The sequence below is a fragment of the Oryza glaberrima genome, chromosome 8, assembly GCF_000147395.1.
Source record: "Oryza glaberrima chromosome 8, OglaRS2, whole genome shotgun sequence".
Taxonomy (NCBI): Eukaryota; Viridiplantae; Streptophyta; class Magnoliopsida; order Poales; family Poaceae; genus Oryza; species Oryza glaberrima.
Window position 1 is genome coordinate 9,113,893 of NC_068333.1, and position 16,675 is coordinate 9,130,567.

Here is a 16,675-nt window from a genome sequence, read left to right on the forward strand (position 1 = left end):
CGACTGTCCTACTGCTCAGTGGCGAGCTTCCTCACCGTGTCCGCCTGGAGGTCCATGGCTACGTGGGTACTTGCCTCGCTAACATGGTGGTTGAGGCATCCGGAGGCACAGCAGATCACGCCTGTCAGGAGGCAGCATACCTGATGATGGCCAGACTACGGGAGCGCCACAACTACATCTTCCACGACACGGCGTACCGATTTCACCCTCGTCAAGCCAGTGGTGATGATGTCAGTACTTTCCGTCCGACAGCCGGCGAGAACGACACCACCTTTGGTCACATGTGTGCTGTGATGAGGGGATAGGATAGGATGCACTCGGATCTACACAAGGCGTCCAAGGCCTTGAACGATGGGAAGCTAGTGAGGATCATAGCTCTGAAGGATGAGATAGCACGCCTGAAGAAGGAGAATACCCAGTTGAAGGGTCTCCCAGCGCCAGGAGGAGTCCGGATCCGCACCACGCCCCGCAAGACGACGACTGCACCCGTGCGCATCCAGCTTGCGCCCAGGAACCCACCTCCATCAGCAGCTCCCGCAGCACCTCCAATCCCGCCCGCAGCTCTAGCCCCCGTTCCCGTGTCAGCTCCTGCATCCGCTCTCTCCTTCGCGCCTGCATCAGCCGTCAGGGGCCCCGCCAGTGGCAATGGAGGTTAGTTGCCAGCTACTCCCAGTGGCAGTCGCGACCACAGCAGCAGCAGCTCCAGTGGCTTAGAGCCGGGCAGCGGCGAGACTTATCTGCCAGGCTCCAGGAGTCGCTCAGAGGGACCTGGTGACGAGCAGGAGGACGCCTTCGACTCCACTGACCGCAGGAACCGTTCCGAGCATTAGGCTCGCTTTCCATTAGTTTATCGACTGTCTAGCTTCTGCTTGTTAGTTTGTGTGTTTAGGTTGCTTGCTTAGGGTCATTCGACGGTCGATATCATGTGCCTATGATATGGCTCTCTTAATAAGGATTTTCGCTTGCTTTTTAAGTATTTTAATTCAGATCAGAACAATTGCAATTTAAATTCTTATATAATAAAACTTAGTTCTTGAGCATCTGTTTTTCTTCTTTTCCCCGTCTGCTCTTCCTCCAGATGGTCTACACCAGGAATGGTAGCCGCACAACCGGCGAGGGCAGCAACAGCGAAGAGCGCACTGATGGTGTGCATCCCAACAGCGATTCCGGCAATAGTCCGCCACCACTCCCCGAGAATCCGACCCTTGCCCAAGTAATGGCTCATCAGACACTGATGATGACAGCTATGATGCAGCAGATGCAGCAGCAGCACCAGCAGATGTACCAGAGGATGCAGCAGCAAGCCGAGCAGCAGCAGCAGCAGTTTGGTCCCCCTCCCCCTCAGTCCAAACTGCCGGAGTTTCTACGCGTCAGACCACCCACCTTCTCCAGCACCACCAACCCTATGGAGGCGAATGACTGGCTCCATGCCATAGAGAAGAAGCTAAATCTCCTGCAGTGCAATGATCAGGAAAAGGTCGCCTTCGCCACACACCAGCTCCAAGGCCCCGCATCAGCTTGGTGGGACAATCACATGGCCACACGCCCGTCAGGCACTGAAGTCACTTGGGCAGAGTTCTGTCGCAGCTTCAGGAAGGCGCAAGTGCCAGATGGGGTCGTGGCACAAAAGAAGAGAGAATTCCGGACACTCCACCAAGGCAACAGGACAGTGACGGAGTATCTCCATGAGTTCAATCGCGTCGCGCGATATGCACCGGAGGATGTCCGTACTGACGCTGAGAAGCAGGAGAAATTCCTAGCAGGTCTGGATGATGAGCTAACCAATCAGTTGATATCTGGAGATTACGCCGACTTTGAGAGGCTGGTTGACAAGGCAATCCGTCAGGAGGATCAACGCAACAAGATGGACAGGAAGAGGAAGGCCGCTCAGTTCAGGGCACATCAGGGAAGTCACTAGAGGCCGCGCTTCACTCCCGGACAGCAGGGTGGACCTTCCACCATGATTGTCCGCCAGCACCGCCCTTACAACCCAAGCAACTTCCACCCCGGCAGCAGTGGCAATCAACACAGCCAAGGTCAGCACAACCGCGGCGTAGCTCCACGCCCGCCAATGGCGCCAGTTCAGCCAACTGCATCCGCTACCTCAAAGAAGGAGCACCAGTTATACGCCAAGTTCAGCAAGTGTGACTTTTGGTTGTCTGAAGTCAAATTTCTGGGTCACGTTATTACAGCTCAGGGCGTGGCAGTTGATCCATCGAATGTGGAGTCAGTTACCAAATGGACCCCACCTAAGACCGTGTCGCAAATTCAGAGTTTTCTTGGACTTGCGGGTTATTACCGCCGATTCATCGAAAACTTCTCCAGGATCACCCGACCCATGACTCAGTTGCTTAAGAAAGATGAGAAGTTTAAATGGACCGCTGAGTGCGACAAGAGTTTTGAGGAGCTCAAGAAGAAATTAGTATCCGCACCAGTTTTCATTCTGCCCGACCAGATGAAAGACTTCCAAGTCTATTGCGACGCATCCCGCCACGGGCTTGGGTGTGTTCTAATGCAGGAGTGGTTGCGTATGCCTCGCGACAGTTGCGTCCACACGAAGGGAATTATCCAACTCATGACCTAGAATTGGCAGCAGTGGTTCATGCTTTGAAGATCTGGAGGCACTATCTGATTGGCAACCGCTGCGAAGTATATACGGACCATAAGAGTCTGAAATACATCTTCACCCAACCGAACCTAAATCTCCGACAACGAAGATGGTTGGAACTAATCAAAGACCACATGAGCATTCACTACCACCCGGGTAAAGCCAATGTGGTGGCAGACGCATTAAGCAGGAAAAGTTACTGCACTGCTCTATGCATCGAGGGCATGTGTGAGGAATTGCAGCAGGAGTTTAAGCGTCTCAACGTGGGAATTGTTGAGCACGGGTTCGTAGCCGCTCTGGAAGCATGGCCTACGCTCGTCGATCAAGTTAGAGCCGCTCAAGTGAATGATCCTGAAATAGCAGAGCTGAAAAAGAACATGAGAGCCGGAAAGGCTCAGGATTTCCTTGAGGATGAACACGGCACAATCTGGTTGGGAGAAAGATTATGTGTACCTGACGACAAGGAACTGAAGGATCTGATACTCACCGAGGCTCATCAGACTCAGTACTCCATTCATCCAGGCAGCACCAAAATGTATCAAGACCTCAAAGAAAAGTTTTGGTAGGTCAGCATGAGAAGGGAAATAGCTGAATTTGTCGCACTCTGCGACGTTTGCCAATGAGTGAAGGCAGAGCACCAAAGGCCAGCAGGTTTACTCCAACCTCTTCAAACCCCGGAATGGAAATGGGAGGAGATTGGAATGGACTTTATAACAGGACTGCCCCGGACATCATCGGGTCACGATGCAATCTGGGTAGTCGTGGATCGACTCACTAAGGTTGCTCACTTCATACCAGCACATACCACGTATACGGGCAAAAGGTTGGCAGAGCTCTACCTCTCGAGAATCATGTGTCTACATGGAGTACCCAAAAAGATAGTATCTGATCGAGGGAGCCAATTCACTTCAAAGTTCTAGCAGAAATTGCAAGAGGAATTGGGAACCGGGTTGAATTTCAGCACAGCCTACCATCCGCAGACCGATGGTCAGACCGAGCGAGTCAATCAAATATTGGAGGACATGTTAAGGGCCTGCGCACTTGATTTTGGTGGAGCTTGGGACAAAAGCTTGCCGTATGCGGAGTTCTCTTACAACAACAGTTACCAGGCTAGTCTTCAAATGGCACCGTTCGAAGCATTATACGGCCGGAAGTGTCGCACACCTCTCTTCTGGGATCAGACAGGCGAACGTCAACTGTTCGGAACAGAAGTGTTAGCGGAAGCAGAGGAGAAAGTCAGGACTGTCAGAGAGAGGCTGAGGATTGCCCAGCCTCGACAGAAAAGTTACGCGGACAACCGCCGATGAGAGCTCACTTTTGAAGCAGGGGATTACGTGTATCTTCGTGTTACTCCGCTCCACGGGTACACCGTTTTCAAACCAAAGGCAAGTTGGCACCACGCTTCGTGGGACCATACAAAATCTTGGAACGAAGAGGAGAAGTTGCGTATCAGCTAGAACTTCCATCCAATATGATCGGCATCCATGACGTGTTCCACGTGTCCCAATTAAAGAAGTGCTTAAGGGTACCCGAAGAACAGGCCGATTCGGAGCACATCGATCTCCAAGAGGACCTGACATATGTGGAGAAGCCGGTTCGTATACTGGATACCAGCGAAAGAAGAACCAGAAACAAGGTCACCAGGTTTTGCCGAGTACAGTGGAGTCACCATTCAGAGGAGGAAGCAACCTGGGAAAGGGAAGATGAGTTGAAAGCCGCCCATCCGCACCTCTTCGCCAACTCCTCCGAATCTCGGGGCCGAGATTCCGTTTAACGGGGGTAGGTTTGTCACACCCTGAAGTTCTCCTCCTAAGCCTAAAATTGAATTTATAAATCACCCTAAGAAAATGCCGGTGCAAATCAAGAGAAAACCTTAATAAATTAATGCAAATAATAATCGGAATTGGCATGTGGAATTTTTCTTGAGTTCTACATGTCGAAATACGCTAACAAGATTTTTAGTGGAATTTTCAGAGCTCTCGAAATAATTTTAACCAATTAAAATTGAGCACATGCAATTTTAATCCCAGGAAAAATCCTTTTTCCTACTTTTTCCTTTTTCTTTCTTTTCTTTTCTCTTTTTTCCTGTGAATGGGTCGCCGGCCCATTCCTCCTTTTTCTCCCCCTCCTCCTGCTGGGCCGGCCGAAGGCCAAGGCCCAGCTAGGCCGCGCGGGCCGGGCACCCGCCTCCTCTCACCCGGGTCGCCGACAGGTGGGGCCCACCTGTCGGACCCGTCTCCCACCTCGCGCCGCGCCGCCGCGCCCGCAACCGCCGCCGCGCCCACGGCACCTCCCGCGCCCACTCCCCTCTCTCTCCCGCCCGCGCTCGCGCCCGAGATGGCCGGGATTCGATTTTCGAATCCCGCCTCTCTCTCCTCCCCCACTCCCCGCGTTGGCCGGCGGAATTCCGCCCCTACCGGCCACGTCCGGGATTCCCCTCCCCTATTTAAGCTCCGCCGTCGCCCCCTCTCTCTTTTTCCCCATTTCGCCGAACTCCCTCGTGCTCCCCATCGCTCCCGCGCCGTGCAACCACCTACCGTCGCTGCTTCCGTTACTCCGGTCGCCGCTAGCCACCGCTAGGGTCACCGCCGCACCGCGCCGTCGCCGCCGTTGGGTTCGCGAGGCCAAACTCCACCTCATCCGCCCCTTCCCCGTCGGGATTCGTCGCCGGAATTCGCATCCCCTCGCGCTCCGGTGAGTTCTACCTCTACCGCCGCCTTCGGCCATGGATGCCGGCCGCCGTGGTTCATCTCCCTCTCTCTAATCTCTCTCTCCTCCTTCCTTGGGGCACCCCGAAGCCCGTCCGCCAGTTGCCGTCGTCCTCCCGTGGCTCGCCGTCGCCGTTCGCCGTCATCTTCCTCCACGCCGGCCACCCTCGGTGAGGCGTCCTCTCCTCTTTACTCCCCTCCCTCTCCCTCCTAGTGCCGCGCCGTCGCCTTCGGCCGCCGCTGCCGCCTCTCGTGCCGCCGGTCGCCGTCGCCGTCGGCCGCGTGTCGTCGCCGCTAGCCCTGGCCGGCCGGCCGGCTTTGATGCCGAGCCGAGCCCAGTGGCCACCTCTATCGCCACCGCCCGATCGGCTCGGGGCCGATCTGGGCCGTCGGTCCCGTGGACCGGCGGTGGATCACCCGCGTGGTCCCGGTCCACGGTGGACCGGCAGCCTTGGGCCGCTGACTCGGGGGCCCCACTTGCCGGCGCCCCTCTCCCCCCTTTGAGCCGCTGACCAGTGGCCCCACCCGTCGGCGCCACCCCCCTTGATGACGTCAGCCCTGGGAGTTATTGCGCAATAAATTATTTAAGGACTTTTTGTCATAGTAATAAACACAGTGAATCTTCTAAAATTCATAACTAATTCATCCGAGCTCCGTTTAAGCCCATTCAAGTCTCAGTAAATCAAGAAAAATGTGTAGAATCCATTAAAAATGGTTTTGTTCTCTGTTTCAGTAGTCTTATAGCCTGTTTGTATTGTTTGCTTTGTATGTCGCTTAGATTCCGGTTCTTCTGACGCTCCGGTGTACTTTGAGATAGTCGCCGAGGTTCCTCCAGCAGCAGAGCAAGGCAAGTCATGCTTGTCACTTGAACATGTTGATCCTATATTGCAAATGCTCTATTGTTTTTCTTCAAATATTGCTTTGTTTTATAATGTTACTATGGGATGTTTACCTATTGCAACAGTCATGCTATTTTGGTACCATGTTCCTTTGTTAGCTTGGGTTATAACATGAATAGACTTTGGACTAGGGATTGCTTAGCCATGCTTAGTTCAACTAGTACACAATGGGGAAAATCCTATTAATGTTTAGACTGTTGGTTCTAATGGTATTGTTGGATTAGTGCTATCGCTTTGGTATTGGTTAATTAAAATGAATCACATGGTGGGTTGTGGGTGCATGGTTTTGCTGGTCGCACCCATGGCAGTTAAGGACCGGTTCGCGGGATGCCCTGGAAGAACTTATCATACTTACCACAAGCCAGCGTGGGCAACGGCGGGCTTGTAGTGTAGCTTTCCTCTAGCTGACGCATCCAGGTAAGGGTGGGCGTGATGGAGCGGGGCGGGCCCTGCGACGGCCTCTGTCGCTTCCGGATTCACCTAGGCACGAGAGGGGACTGTCCGCTGCCTTGCAAGGAGTGGGGGTGAAACCTGAGGTGTGGTTTGCTTGGTTAGAGGGGGTTATGCGAAGGGTCCTGTCACGGCCTCTTTCCGGTATGTCGTGGTGGCATGTCGGCGCACGGAAACGTGTCGTGGGGCTGTGTCTTGTGGGTACAGTTGTACACCTCTGATCAGAGTAAAACTATTCGAATAGCCGTGCCCGCGGTTATGGGCGGTCAACCAGATTCACCGTGATTAGTCTCACCCTAGTTTAGTCTAATGAAATTGGATAGTATAGGTGGATGGTTGGGCCTGTTGCAACGTGGTATAGCGTTGGACAGTGGAAGAATAATATTGATTAATTATTACAACTGTTTAATTCTTTCAACTTCTGTTTATAAATGCTCGCTTTATGCAAATGAACCACTCTATCTCTCCTTTGATAATTCCCTACATCATACCCCTATTCCGGTATGACTTGCTGAGTACAGTGGGTAGTACTCAGTCTTGCTCTATTTTCCCCAACCCCAGAGTACGAGTATGTGTCAGATGGTGGTTTCTCCGAGGAGTAGGCTTCGTCCGTGCCGTCGAGGATGCCTGTGGAGTGGTGTTCCCGCTGCAGTTCAAGTCAAGGCTTAGCTCCTGTTATCTTTCGTTTTTCCGCTGCATTAATGTAAGACTTTTATGATGTTTGTAAGACGTGGATCTGAATGACAACATTGTCGTTTGTGTACCCTGGCCGGTCCTGGACAGGGATTTTAATGCACATTCTGCTTGGAATTCTATTCGGGAATTTCTGGGCGTGACACCCTGCGCCGCGGCCCGCCTCCGCCCTCCACCGCGCCGCGGCCGCCGCCTCCGCCCTCCACTGCGCCGCGGCCAACGCCTCCGTCCTCCACCGGCGGCGCCTGTATCAAATTTTTTCGTTCCAAACATTCTCCTCAAAAATTTCAGTCAGAACAAGACCGAGACCAAAAAGACCGAGACCGAATTTGCCGGTCCTGAGTTTTTTTTATGAAATTCGGTTCTGAGTTTGCAAAGACCAAACTGACCGAAAAACTGAAAACCGAGACCGAATTTTTCGGTCTGACCGAACGCCCACCCCTAATTATGGGAGATAGGACAAGTGATCTCAGAGGTATTTTTGAAGTTTCACGTGATTTCTCTCTCCTGCTTAACTAGAAACGAATATTGTAACTGATGTGATGTATATGAACTAATTTCCACGTTTATATAGTGTATTCCCCGTAAGTCATTGCATGGTGTCGCATAACTAAAACCGCAAAGTCACGTTTGTCATGTACCAAAATTTATGTTAAAATGGTCAATGAGCTTTTTTTTTTCCACATGAAACATGACCAACGAGCTTGAGCCGTCCGATCTGCGCAGCCAGCTCCCATCGGACGTTCCCCACCCGCCCTCGACAACGGTGAAACGTCGTCTCCACGCCTCACGCATGCACCCACCCATACAGATACCGAATTGATGTGCACACGAGGCAGGCAAGACAGGGGAGAGGCAGCCCGTGGGCCGTGGCGGAGGCGAGGTGGCCATTGGACGCAGTCACATGACCAAAGTGGAATGCAACCCACACACGCACGGAAACAAATGCAATCCACCACCATCGTCGTCTTCTCTCTCCTTACCAACCAAACGCAGTGGCAGTACTAGTAGCATCCAAGATCCCCATCAACCAGAGCAGCAGCAGCGGAGCGGCAGAGGATCGGAGGCAGGCAGGGAGCTCACCCACCTCCACCGCCAAAAGCTTTCCCTTCCTCCATCCATCAGGATTCAGGCATCAGCCCCCACCACCTCAAAAAACAACCTCAGATTCGTTTGTTCACTTCACTCACCCAGTTAACTCTGCGAGGAGAGAGAGAGAGGCAGTTTGAGTGCAACGCAAGCCAAGCCGGTGTCAGGCTCAGACCCCGCCCAGGAGGAGCAGCAGCTGACACAGCTTTCTTCTTCCTTCCTGCTTCCTCCTCCAGTCTCCAGAGCAGTGGTGTCGTGGTGGGAGCGCACCCGCACCCGCACCCGCATCACAAGGCGGCAAACGCAAGCGACCAACAAATTAAGGAGAATGCAGCAGCAGACCACGGGTGGGGTCGCCACCAGGAGGCGGCTGTCGGTGCCGAGGGGTGCCGGTGCGGCGGCGGCGGCGGCATCGGCGGCGTCGGTGTGGGAGACGAGGATGAAGATGGACGAGGTGAAGGGAGGGGTCAAGGTGTTCAGCGCCGGCGGGGACGACGCCGACGAGGAAGGGCTCAGGGTCTACCGCCGCCTCAGGCGCAACCAGAGCGACGGCGGCGGTGGCGCGTCGGGGTCGACGAATGCGGCGGCCGCGGCTAAGAAGAGGCGGAACTGGAAGGCGTCCGAGCCCGTCACCGCCATCGGGGACCTGCGCAAGTCGCGCTCCGACGTCGCCGTTGCCGCCGCGGCGCCGGCGGTCGGGATCGTCACCACCGCCAAGCGCTCCGTCACCAGGGTCACCACGCCGGAGAAGAAAGTGGCCGCCTCCGCCGCTGCCGCCGAGGTCAAGGAGGTGGTTGTGGTGGAAGTGCCGGAAACCAACAATTTGGATGAGGAAACAGAGGAGGAGGAGGACGAGGAGGAATTGGAAGAAGAGCTCGAAGCAGAGGATGAGGAGGAGGAGGAGGAGAAGGAGGTGCTCGACCAAGATCACATGGCCATTGACGACGACGAAGCTGCAAAATCAACAGCTCCGCATCAAGGCAAGTATCAACTCCTCCAGTGTTGCCATCACCAGGATTTCTTGATGAATTTGGTATTGATTCTTTTTTTCCCCCACAATTTCTCAGTGGATGACCAAGATCTTGAGCCACCGACAAAAAGTGAGACGCCAATTCAGCCAAATTTGCAAATTCCATTCTCATTTTCTGTTTGTTTTTTGCATGGCGCTCTAATTGTGCGATCATTTGGGTGAAAATTAAATTAGGAGGGGTTAAGATTGTCCCAACTTCAGTGGAGGATGAGAGAGCGGCAAATCCGGAGCCAGTCAAGCCTCCAGGTAGAACTCGGCCTAGTTCTTGGCCACTTTAATTTTACCTTTATTTGTCTTTTTTTTCTTTTGTTTCATCGTGCCAAGAATTTTCCGGTGATCCAGTAAAGAAGCTTGCCGCAACAATTGATCTCCGGGCGGTGAACCCAGAGCCAGTGACTATTCCACCAGGTGAATTCCTCCTCCGTGGATGCAAAACCTGTACCAATTTTAGGTGAATTTCGTTCTGTTTCACCATTCATCTCGAATATTTCCAAAATGCAGTGGAGAAGAAGGCTATGCCAGTGATAATTCACCGGATGACGAACGCAGAGCCAGCTAAATCTTCTCCAGGTAACCTTGACGAAATCATTTGTCTTCTTTTGGAGAACTTTTGGGGGGAAAGAAGAGATCAACTCGAAAGCAATCTTGTCATCTCCTGCGTCATGTGACTCCAATTTTTGTGGTTTCTCGGTTTCTTCAGAGAAAAAAGCGTCGCCACTGAACGGCCGCCGGATTCCCAAGCAAGATCCAATCAGTGCTCCTCCTGGTTAGTGCCATTTGTTTCTGCTATTCCTTGAATTGCTTTCTCCTACCATTTTGGTATATTCTGAATATGGAAGTTGATTTCTTCCCCTGAAGTCGAAGAAGAGTACGAGGAGATTCAGGGCAGGCCATCAGTACCCAGCAGAAGCAATGGAAGAATGCAGAATATTGGTCAGTTATTTTTCCTTTTGTAGGAAAGATGCTTCTAGTTAATGAAATTGGAATTGATGGTTTTCTTTCTTCTTCTTGTTTCGCGTTGTTTTTTTAGTGGATTTGGTCATGTGGAGAGATGTCTCCAAGTCTACACTTGTCTTTGGATTAGGGACTTTTTTACTGATCTCCTCCTCCTATGCCAAAGACCTAAACTATAAGTAAGCCACTGTTCAGTATTTATTACTGCACTGTCACTTTGTTAAGTCTGAATTCTCAAAGCTGTTTAACTGTCAAAATTTGTTGACCTTTCCCTTCAAATTTATAAATCTTGCAGCACAATCACAGCAGCTTCATATCTTGGCCTAGTCTACCTTGGTCTAAGGTTCCTTAGCAAGTCCATACTTAACAGGTAGTAATGATTGTTATCCAGATTATCTGAATAATAATCACATAATTAACCAGCTTGTTGAAAGTGAGCTAATCTTTTATTTGATCATCAATTCAGGGGAGAGAATGTGGACTGTGATGATGCTGAGAGGAGTGGTGAAAGGTACCTGGTGGGGGAGGAGGAGGCCATCTGGCTGCTCAGGCTTGTTCTGCCTTACATCAATGAGGTGCTCCTGAATCTAAGGTCCCTCTTCTCTGGTGAGCCTGCAACAACCATGAAGGTAAAAAAGGGGCCATTGTCTGCTTCTGTAAATGCTACAGAGTTTGGCAAAATCACTGGAGTAGTAGATGCATGCATATGGACACATCTCTAGCTAGATTTGTACTGACAGAGGGACTCTACATGTGCTCTGCAGCTGGCACTCCTGCTGTTTGCAATGGCCCGGTGTGGCAACTTTGTCACCCTCTGGACACTGGCAAAACTGGGTAAGTACCAATGGAACAATGCACACATGCAAAGTGTTTTATGTCTGTAGCCTGTACATATCCTCCTGTCTCTACAGCCTCATCTCTTTCTTCATTTCAACAACCTCATGGTGCTTTAAATCACAGCCAAACTAATGTTCATATGAACAATTTTGAGGAAATAGGTGTGATGAAATAGTATCTTCTGCACAATCTTAGCTTAAAAAACCTTGTATGATGCTAGGACCACAGGCATCAAGAAGTGCTGTTGCTTGTACAGATAAAGGTTAAAGATCTATAGCAATACTGGTCACACTGACATTTTTGTACCTTTGATCTGGCCTTGTTTGCAGTGTTCTTTGGGGTCTTCATCATTCCGAAGGTGTGCTCATCTTACTCCACCCAGCTTGCAAGATATGGTAAGTCCAAGCGCTCTCTTGTTTTAACCGCAATTTCTTTGTATTCTTCTGCATCACCAAAGTACCATGCACAGAAAGACAACATGCAAGAATAACCTAACTCAGTCACCGACAAAGCGGCCCCACTGAATTCTACCATTAGTGGGGCCCTATTTCCAGTGACTCATCACTTTCACACCTTCTGTTCACTTTCAACATGCAAGAATACCATTTTTTATTTTTTATTTTTAGAGTTGAGGTTGTTGGATCTGGTAACATTGGTCACTGCTTTTACTGGTCCCCCGAGGCACTTGGGCATGTGCACGGGTAGGACTAGCTAGAGAGACTGTAAATTACTGAGCTAGGTAAATTATGGAGAAGGGTAGAAGAATTTTGTTGAGCTAAGGACAATGGTATTTGGGAGAGTACATTGAGACATATATGTACTATAAGTAGCAGTACTCCACTGTACCAGTACATCAGGGTTGTGAATCAACCCTTCTCTGAAGATTAGTCCTTTTCTGCATCTTCTGGGTTATGATCTGCAATAGAGCCAAATAAGATTGTTCCAAAACTAGTCCATCAGGCTGTCACCATGCTTGATTAACTGTTTCTCACATGCCATCTAAATTCATGTTGATTGGAAACAAACTGCAAATACTTGAATTGACCTTTACTTACTCTTTACCACTTCCAAGGAGAACCAAGACTAATTTGTACTACTACTATTTAACCTACATTTAGGTAATAGTAAACTAAGAAATCACTCGGGGGGCGAAAACTAAGAATGGGAATGTGGTTAGTCCTAGGGCTTTGTTACTGATGGTAAAAAGGTAAACCGGTGACTTCTGTTTTGGAACAAAGTATTAGTACTAATAATACATTAGCTAATAAACAAAGCTACAATTGGACCTAGGTTTTGTGACTGATGGTAGAAAGTGAGAGTAAGCCGGTAACTTGTAGCTTTGAAGGAAAGGTAAATTAGCAGAGGTGACTTTTGCATTGGAGGGAGAGCATGCACGGTTATTCCTCCTACCTTTTGCACGTGCGAGCTGTCGCGTGGTCAACATGGGCTTGATTGTCATTGAGATGCTTTGGCTGTCAAAGGATATTTACAACACTGATTGATGCTGTCTCAAGTGACCCACGCCTCCTTTGTTCCCTTTTTCTTTTCAAGGGCAAAGTTAAGAAGAATCTTTACCAACGGCTAAGGATTGTCTTACAATGCTATCATGAGGTAATAGTTCATTGTTAAAATTTTCACTAGTACTAACAATACATTAGCAAACATAAAGCTTATTTCGAAATATCTAATATGTTGCATTTTACCTTTATTTCATTATCTATATGATCACCATAGCGTGCCTTTAATATATCTGAAAAGATAAAGAAATTCCAAAAATATTGTCTGGGGAGAAAGGCATATTAGCATGAAAAGCAAAAGCAAGTGATTGTGGATTAGTGGGCCACTATTCTGGCCACCAACTCTGTCATAGTAGCTGATGTTATAGAGTTTTACTGTTTGGTTAGTGTCCTAAAATTATACTACGGAGTAGAACGTATGCACTGTCACCTTGTGATATATGACAACAAAATTAATTTGAACCAGAGCTCCAGCTTTAACTACTCTTGACCTCTCTGCTTGGACCATAGATTTGTCTCTTTGTTGACCAAATTAAACATAAACTGATGGTAGTACGTGCTAGAGTAGACATCAAGCCTAGCTTGCCCACTGTCAAGTGCCTTTAATCACCATTTAATTAGTCACATTTTTTTTCTAGTAGTCACATCACTAGGGTAGCTGGTTAAGAGTATCAATTTCTCCATTACAGCCAGAAAATGACAGGTATAGTCCTGTGAGGACCTCTACTCTTCTTTTACTCATGGAACTTATAAAATGGTTACATAGCTCAGTACCTTCAAATATACTCATTTTAATTTTCCCCTTCCATATGATACTTGAGAACCTTGTAGTTAACCATGAGAACCATCCTAGGCAGAGGACGCTTCATGGTCATCATGTGTACCAGTAACCCTGGCAGGATGAAATTGCACTGTTACACAAAAAAATGTTGGTGTCTGCTTGCATTGGGATTCTTTGATCTAGGCATGTACCCGTCAGTACTGAAGCTTCCTAGCTTTGCTCTTTTGCATGTGAAGTGTTGGGCATTTGGTCACTCCCCCTCCACAAGCACCACATACATGACTGTTTTGTGGGGTCCTAATATTTGTTTGTTTACCAACCCACCACCAACCCATGCCAGATGCAGCTCTGAAAATTAATCAGGGACGCTCTAAACAAAATGATGATGTTCTGCTGCCATATCTGACACTTGTTTAATTTGATTAGAACTTGAGGTGATTTTCTGGTACCTGTACCAATTAAAAACCATAATGAGGTGGGGGAACAACATTTCATGATGTTGATTGTGATCAAAAGGTGCACCACATATAATAAATTTACTATATATACCAAATCCATGAATTTCTCACGACTGTATAGTGACTAGTGAAGCCGGTAGATAGCTTGTCACTCTCCAAAGGTTAATGTCCACGTCTTTTTTTCCCATTTCTAAAGGTTCCTCATTTCATTTGATAGCACAAAATTTCCTGTTGATAACGGAAATCAGACATATATGACAAAATGGAAGAAATACATCTCTCTCATAGGTTAGGCTACGGAGTATGGAGCAACAGCGGCACCAATCCATTTTGCTTTCCAAAGGAAAAGAAAGCTCAAAAGGAGGGATAAAAAGCATGGCTATCTTTATCCTCGGTTATATCTCCATCTTTTGTTTTTCGGGACATTGATTAGGTTACTTAATTAAACCCAACTTTACTTACCCTTAATCATAATGTCTAGTCCGTTCTGATGAATAAAGCGATACTCAAAAAAAGGTAAGATGTCAGGAATCCGACAAACAGGGCAGTAAGCAAACTGCAATTAGTTGAACATGATACTACCCCCTAGGCTGAAGGCCTGGATTACCATAATGCAAAAAGAACTTGAGCTTAACTAATATTTCTTTTCTCTTTTTTGTGTGTGATTTTCTTATTGTACAAATTGAAATGTGTTTATTGGAACGAAATTAAAGTGTCTTTTCCTGTCCATGGCAGGGAGGTTTTGGCTGGAGAGGTTCAGGGATGGATGGGAGTCCTGCTCCCACAAGAAGGCGGTCGTGGCAGCCGTCTTCACCCTTGTCTGGAACGTCTCATCCACGGTTGCTCGTGTCTGGGCTGGTAACTACCTTCTGCCTGTAAAAGCATCCACGATCCATCCTGCACTCACAACAGTTTCCACAGTCTCAGTGCTCCACCTCACCTAGTATGAATAGAATTAAATGTGTTTGTTTCCAGATTCGTAGTAACCTAAAATCATTTATACTTTAGGACGGATTTGAGTAAGAGAGAGTGATGTGACAAATGAGTTCACAAAGAGTTGCAGATAGTATCTCCCGTAAGACACTAATAATTGAGAAATCTAATAGAAATGTGAGAGTGAGAAATAATGGTCTTACAATTTGTACTAGAAACTATAAGATAGTTGATTGTTGGCACCAATCTGTAACTCCCAAACTCTAGAAAAAACTTCCTACACTGTGTGGTATTTTGGAGTGCTGATCACCATCAACCTCTGCTGTGTATGTGCAGTGTTCATGCTGGTGGTGGCCATGAAGTGCTACCAGCAGCGGATGATGGAGTACGGCTGGAGCAGCACGGTGGAGGACTCACAGGAGGCCACCGCCGCCGCCACCGGCGACGATGAGTCACCGCAGGAAGAAACTCCTGCTAGATCAAGCCCGGCCAAGGCGCACGACCACGAGCCGGCACAGGGATTTGGGGCAGCGGCGCCGGCGCGGCATCGCCGGACGCCAGTCTCCGGCGAGTTTGCAAGGGAGAGGCTGAGAGTGAGGGGTGGCATCCAGCCTAGGTGACAGGACAAATCTGTGGATGCCGTATGTTTTTTTTTTCTTTCATTTTTTTTACATTGTGGTAGTTTTGGGTTGAGAGGACGTAATGTCACGAAATGGTTCACGGAAATAATGAGTATGATCCACACATAGGAGTTCCATATAATAGAATGGCTATAGAAATTAATATATTTCTCCACACATCTCACTTCCTCCATTTCAGAAATTTTAATTTCTGCTACAAATCTACAGCCTACACTAGCCATGCATAACACAAAACGTACATGCAAAAATTGATGTTTTTTTTTCAAACAGCTAATCAGATTGACTGGTGTTATATTAATGGGGCAATTTCGTTTCCGCCCCTATTTTGATGTCTAATATTGATTTTACCCCTACTTTTTAGGGTTTTCGTTTTTATCCTCATTTTTTTAACCAAACGCTTGTTTTGCCCGTACTTTGGATGGTAAAGTTAACGGCGTTAAGTAATTGACAAAATGACATTTATACCCTCTCATGTATGTTCATTAATTGTGTTTTTGCCCCCATTTTATACATATAGCTTTGGAACTTTATTTTTGGGAGTATATTTAAAACTAGATGACGCACATTGACTAGTATAACAATTTGGCCAAATTCTGAATTTGATGGAATTTTGACAAAATTTCAGCATTTTGATAGAACTTAAACAAAATTTTGACAACATTTTGTAAAATGTAATTATCTCTTCCCTTTAGATATTAGTCAATGTGTTTCATTTAATTTTAAATATACTCACAAAATAAAGTGCTAAAGCTACATGTATAAAATAGGGGCAAAGATATAATTAATGAACAGGTATATATGAGAGGGCATAAATGTCATTTTGCCAATTACTTAACACCGTTAACTTTACCATCCAAAGTAGGGGCAAAACAATAGTTCGGTTAAAAAAAGTGGGGGCAAAAAACGAAAACCCTAAAAGTAGGGGTAAAATCAATATTAGACAACAAAGCAGGGTTAGAAACGAAATTGTCCCTATATTGATAGAGGGAAGTTGAGTTACACAGCTAAAGGCTCAAAGAAAGTAAAAACTGCACACGCCTGATTGCAAACATGTTTGCACGTTATGCAAAAAAAATG

At 48.1% G+C, this 16,675-nt stretch overlaps 1 protein-coding gene across 1 annotated transcript; it reads left to right on the forward strand.

The window, feature by feature from the left end:
• Positions 1-8,312: 8,312 nt before the first annotated feature.
• Positions 8,313-15,971, forward strand: LOC127782434 (reticulon-like protein B21). Its single transcript, XM_052309614.1, has 14 exons — positions 8,313-9,427; positions 9,515-9,547; positions 9,652-9,723; positions 9,820-9,885; positions 9,979-10,047; positions 10,178-10,243; positions 10,336-10,410; positions 10,508-10,610; positions 10,727-10,801; positions 10,898-11,060; positions 11,196-11,265; positions 11,598-11,663; positions 14,760-14,882; positions 15,294-15,971. The coding sequence occupies exons 1-14, from the start codon at positions 8,776-8,778 to the stop codon at positions 15,575-15,577; spliced, it is 1,917 nt and encodes a 638-aa protein (XP_052165574.1). The 5' UTR covers positions 8,313-8,775; the 3' UTR covers positions 15,578-15,971.
• The last annotated feature ends 704 nt before the right edge of the window (positions 15,972-16,675 follow it).